This window comes from Galeopterus variegatus, unplaced genomic scaffold (assembly GCF_000696425.1).
Source record: "Galeopterus variegatus unplaced genomic scaffold, G_variegatus-3.0.2 Scaffold2108, whole genome shotgun sequence".
In the NCBI taxonomy this organism is placed as follows: Eukaryota; Metazoa; Chordata; class Mammalia; order Dermoptera; family Cynocephalidae; genus Galeopterus; species Galeopterus variegatus.
In genome coordinates, this window is record NW_007728219.1 from 303,738 (window position 1) to 309,774 (window position 6,037).

At 43.2% G+C, this 6,037-nt stretch overlaps 1 protein-coding gene across 1 annotated transcript in view; it reads left to right on the forward strand.

Annotated features, from left to right (window-relative positions):
• DNPEP (aspartyl aminopeptidase) overlaps positions 1–2,745 on the forward strand; it is a 10,560-nt gene extending 7,815 nt beyond the window's left edge. The window contains exons 14-15 of the mRNA XM_008580488.1: positions 2,049–2,216; positions 2,593–2,745. Of these exons, the coding sequence (XP_008578710.1) occupies positions 2,049–2,216; positions 2,593–2,643 (219 nt within the window). The 3' untranslated portion in view covers positions 2,644–2,745. The remainder of the gene's footprint in view (positions 1–2,048; positions 2,217–2,592) is intronic.
• Positions 2,746–6,037: the final 3,292 nt, after the last annotated feature.

A 6,037-nucleotide genomic window follows, 5' to 3' on the forward strand; every position in this document is an offset into this window, starting at 1 on the left:
AAAAAAAAAAAAAAAAAAAAAAGGGTGTGTGTGTGGGCCGGCCCGGTGGCGCACTGGAGAGTGCGCCGCTTGGGAGTGTGGCGGCGCTCCCGCCGAGGGTTCGGATCCCATGTGGAGACCGGTTCCCGCTCACTGGCTGAGCAAGGGGTGGACACAACACCGAGGGTTGCGATCCTGTTGCCGGTCAGTAAAAAAAGACAAAAAGAAAAAAAAAAAAAAAAGGGTGTGTGTGTGGGCCGGCCCGGTGGCGCACTGGAGAGTGCGCCGCTTGGGAGTGTGGCGGCGCTCCCGCCCGAGGGTTCGGATCCCACATACGGACCGGTTCCTGCTCACTGGCTGAGCGAGGCGCGGGAGCAACGCCGAGGGTTGCGATCCCGTTGCCGGTCCCCGGTCCAGTACGGGGGCAACACTGAGGGTTGCGATCCGTTGCCGGACACGGAAAAAGACAAAAGACAAAAAAAAAAAAAATTACAATTGGCTTGTTGAAGAAACTACGCTGATCATCTCATATAATGTCTCACTTTCTAGATTTGTCTCGTTGCTTCCTCATGGTGTCAATTAGCTTGTGTTCCTAGCCCCTGTATTTTCTGTAAACTGGAATTTACATCTAAAGGCTTGATGGATTCCAGTTAAACATTTTTGACTAGTGTGTCCTTCATATTGCAGCACAAATATAACACCTGGGTGACCCACCCTAAGCCATACTAAGATTGACCACTGGATTGGGGATGCCCTCCAATTCCTCCATCCTATATGGTGGTTTCTGCCTTTGACTTGACAGTAACCCATGCAAGTGATTAGTTCCCCATTACCCACACACCTAATGGTTTTAACATTAATTGGTCATCCTTGCCTAAATCAATAATTTCATTAGAATTTACTGAAAAATGACTCTTCCCCCAATTTTTTTATCCCACCTATTCATCTGTGAAGTGGAACTCCCCCCACCCCCATCAACTAGGACTGTTTGGTTATCATGAAATATGGAAAAGACGGGATGAATGCTAATTCTTTCCCTTAACCACTTTTCAAGGTGAGGTGTCATCTCAGATGTCAACATCTCTATCACAGAATTATAATTTCATCAATTTAATGTGATCCAGCCCACTATATTAGATTCAATGCTCAAATTGTCATAACTTTGGTCAATGTCAGCCCTTTCAGTATAACTCCTGTACCCTTTTGTCATGACTTTAAAGTGTCCTTGCTTTTGGCTCAACAAGAAATTGGAGGCTCATCTCTCATTTCTCTTCCGAGACTTGGTAGCTTTTGGTGAACAGCGGTATTAGAGACCATGGTCTGGCACTCCGAGTGTTCATTGTTTTGGGGGAGATAGTGCTTTGGGGCCATTTCCATGGACCTTGCTAGAAAAAAATGGATGTATTTTAAAAATCATGAGTTAATACAGCAATTCTTACTCAAAAAAATAAGAATAGTTATTACTTAATTTATTTTATTTTATAATTCTGTCTTCTCTTACACTGAAAATCTTGATATTGAGCATCATGTTATGATTTTCTTATTTACTTTCTTACCATACTATAAAGAAAATAGTTTCAAAATGCCAATGGCAACATTTTTAAAAACACTAAAACTACTAGTGATTTTTCTTTTTGTGTGTATGTGTGGGAGGGTATTAAGCAAGAGAGTGACAAAAGGATCAATGTTTTTAAAACCCCCTACCTGCTATATGGGGAATGGGCTATTTATGGGAGATAAGGTGATGGTAGCTGGAACTAAGGTGGTGACAGTACAGATGAGAGTATGGGACTCATATAATATAATATAATAATTATTATATATAATAATTATTATATATAATTATACATAATTATATAATATAATATAATAATTCAGAATATATTGTCCTTTGTGGTCTGCCATGTAGCGTTGGCTTGGCGATTTTATGCTGCTCATATCCACACTCCAAGGGGGTAGAACTGGATGATCACCCAGGTCCCTTCCAGCCCTGCACTTCCAGGCAGCTTTGTCCTTGGCTCTAATGAGCACACAGGGTACGTGGTCATGACCTCTCTTCCTCTCTCTAGGACCTCATGGTCCGGAATGACTCACCTTGTGGCACCACCATCGGACCTATCTTGGCTTCTCGTCTGGGCCTGCGGGTATTGGATTTAGGCAGCCCCCAACTGGCCATGCACTCCATCCGGGAGACAGCCTGCACCACAGGAGTACTCCAGACCCTCACCCTCTTCAAGGTAGCTCCCGCCCCCCCCTCCCCTGGTTCCGGGATTGAGCTGGGCTCCTTCCCCCTCTAGTTCCGGGATTGGTTGCTGAGGCAACATCACCATCATGGAGCAGCTGGCCTAAGTGATGGGGGCTAGTTGTCATGGCACTCCATGTAGGAAAACCAGGGTCCCCATTCTCCTCAAGGCTCAGGGTCCTTGATCAACCCCCAAAGGAAAATGAGGGGATAGAGAGGGGATGAGGGATGAGAAGACTGAAGCTGTTGACAAGCAGGGGTGAAACCTCTGTGCTGCTCTTGCTGGGGCCTGTGTTGGCAGGAAGTGAGTAGTGGGGCACCTCCATCTGGTCACTCACTAATCCCAAATCACATGTTGCCTCCCATTTTAGGGCTTCTTTGAGCTGTTCCCTTCTCTGAGCCGTAACCTCTTAGTGGATTGAAGCCTCTTGGAGATGTCTTTCTCTTCCACCCCTTTGCACTTGAGAGGGGAAGTTCTCAGCTGAGCTGACTGGATTATTATTAAAGTGGATTTTTCACTCCAAGTCTCTCTGCTGTGCTGCTTTGGAGATTGGAGGGGTGGGGGTTGAGCCTGGCTTGAATATTTGGAACCAGAACAGAGGGGGAGGTTGAGGTGCAGGTAGAGGAGGCCACAGCTCCAGGGAGCTGATAGAGGCCTGATTTTAAATCTTTTTTTTCTCTCAAGTCCATGCCTGGAGTGGGTGAAGGGTGGGGTGGGTCCACAATTGGAAGCTCACTTCTCCCACCTCCTTCCCTCCTTCCATTCCCGGAATAGTCCAGGAGCCCAGCTTGGCCCTCTGAGGTCTCCATGCTCAGCATTAGGCCCCCTCCAGAGCTGCCTTGGGCAGCCAAGACTGTTTCCCACGCTCCCCAACCCCTCCCAGTTGCTGTGAAAGAAGGGCACTTCTCAAGAGACCCTGGTATTACTTGATTGGTAATATCAGGAAAAAAGATTATCACTGAAAAAATTAAAATAGGAAAAGTCAAAGTCAGCTTATAAGCCAGCCTCCCTTCTTCCACCAAAATAATTGTGCTAATGTGTTCTTCCAATTTTTTGGTACCTATATGAAAATTAATTTCTATATAAATATGATCACTTAAGCTTTCTAAAGAACAATGTGGTGTAGAGATATTTCCATATTGATGCACATCAAGTTAATAACAGTGAAAAAAGATTAGGATTCATCTAAAGGTTTCTCAGTAAAGGCAAGGCCAGATACACTATGAAATGTCCATAGTGTGTAGCTGTTGAGAAAAATGTAAATCATATGTACTAATATGAAGAGCCACAAAGACATTGTGGAGTAGAAAAGGCAAGTCACAGAGCTAGACATAGACTATGAGCAATTTGTGTAAAACCTGTGTACCTGAAAAACATTATTGTATATTTTTTACGGGTATGTAACTGTACATGTAGATATATAGGTGTATAGAAAAAAGACTGAAAATACACAAATCAGACTTGAACAGTGATTTTCTGGGTTGGGAGTGACAAAGGTATCTTACCTGTTTTTTCATAATGGTGTTTTCTTTTGCACAAGAGAATGTATTCATATATTACTTATGTGGAAAAACTTTTCACCTTAAAACTATAATTATTCTTACAATTGCTGTACAGTATTTTATTGTATAGATATACCATTGTTTATTCAGTCCCTTAGTAATGGACATTTAATTTTTTTCCACTTGCTGACAATTTGGAACAACACTGACATGAATATCTTTATACATATATCATTGTACACTTGCCTATTTTTTTCACCTGGGATAAATTCCTAGAAATGAAATTATGGAATCAAAGATATGCATATTTAAAATGTTGGTAAATATTGTTATATTGTCCCCGGGAGCTTGAAATCTTAGAAGGGGGAGTCAGCCCTATACTTAGGCTCAGCTCACCTGAACCAGAGTGTTCCAAGGAGCTTCAAATTTATCAAAGCACTTTCATACTTAGCTCTTTAGATTCTTACAGATTTTTTAAGAGGTTGGGATTTGGCCATAGAACATTCCACCTATTTAAGGAACTCCAAGAAGTTAGGTTGACTTATGTAGAACACAGAGGCTCAGGGACACCTCCATGTGAGCCTTTTCCATCTCTCCAGCTGCTTCCAAAGACAGCCAAACCCGACCTTGCACTAGTCATATTTGTACCTAGTTTGATTGGACTGGATAATCCCTGTGATGTAGTCTCCCATCATAAATTACTTTCTCTTTCATCCAACAGACATTTATGGAGTCCCGTACCCATACCTGACCTCCGGTAGCTTATTGTCTAGAATGGTAGGGAGGTTAAACATAAATTATAAGATGGTCATTTCATTCATTTAATTGATACTTAGTGAGTTTCTACCACAAACCAGGCAATTTTAGGTAATGGAAACACCATAGTGGTGATATAGAAATCCCTGCTCTCAGCGAGCTTAGATGAAGATCTGATATGTCACTTTCCTTCTGGAACTCTTCAAAGACCTTGCTGTGTTGTGGATATGACTCACAGATGCTTCTTGTCAACTTTTCTGGGCTCATTTGGGTGCTTCCCCTCATGTGGTCCACCCTCTAAGGTCTGCCAATTCCGTCCCACTTCTGGATCCCACTCATGGCCACTGGGCTCACAGTCCCAGGTCTGTCTCTAAGTGAATCTGATATGTCACTTTCCTTCTGGAACTCTTCAAAGACCTTGCTGTGTTGTGGATATGAATCACAGATGCTTCTTGTCAACTTTTCTGGGCTCATTTGGGTGCTTCCCCTCATGTGGTCCACCCTCTAAGGTCTGCCAATTCTGTCCCACTTCTGGATCCCACTCATGGCCACTGGGCTCACAGTCCCAGGTCTGTCTCTAAGTGCCTCTTACCATCACCACCCAGCTGTTCCACCAACTCGGAAATCACTTGATTTTAATGGGCTTCAGTTTCCTCTAAAAGGGAATAGGAATATGTGGGAAGCCAAGGTGACATGGAAGACATTTGAAAATTAGAAAGGGGAAACATCAGCTTCTGATGGTTTAAACCAACCCTCCTACTGAAGACAACTAAAAAAGCTGGAAAAATTATTTTTAAAATCTCAAAGCATCCAAAAGGTAATAAGAGTGAGAGCAGGGAGGGAGTGAGAAACAAGAGGGGTTAGCCAGGCACTGAGAAGCTCTTGCCCTGGAAGTGTTTGCCAACCCCCAAAAAAGACAGCCAAAGGACTAGGCTGTGATCTTGAGAGTTTTGAGGGACTGGGGGACAAAATCTGGAGTTCAAGTCCTACCAAGATTTAGTACCCTGAGAAGCTGTGTACCATTATGAATTGGAACCTCAAAAGGCTGTATCCAAGGTATGAAGGGAAATGAAATAAGCCATCTCTCATGTAGAATGTAGCCTGGCTTTGTGTCATTTGGGTGGCTCAGAAAATCCAGTGTTTGTACTTGGATTACAATGAACCAAGTTACTTTGTGTGTGTGTGTGTGTGTGTTTCTATGGCATTTGCTCACTTTTATTTTTTTTCAATATTACTAGTATATATGTTACAAATTGTACTTATTCTTTATGCCCATTGTCCAATCTCTCCCCCCTCCCCCCTCTCCCCTCTAATTGCCCTAGATTTCTTCTCTCCCTCTGAAATGGTAATGGTTACTCTGTTGATTTGTTGCCTAGATGATCTGTCCAATGATAAGAGGTGTGTTCAGGTCCCCAAATATTATCATAGAGCAGATGCTTCTTCTGTCACTCTGGAATGGGCTTTGTGGAGAGAGACATCCTCTTCTTTTCTTTGGTCTCTGCTGGTGACTCTCCTTGTGTCAATGCACTCCAGTGGCTGATGGACCATCTGTATGGT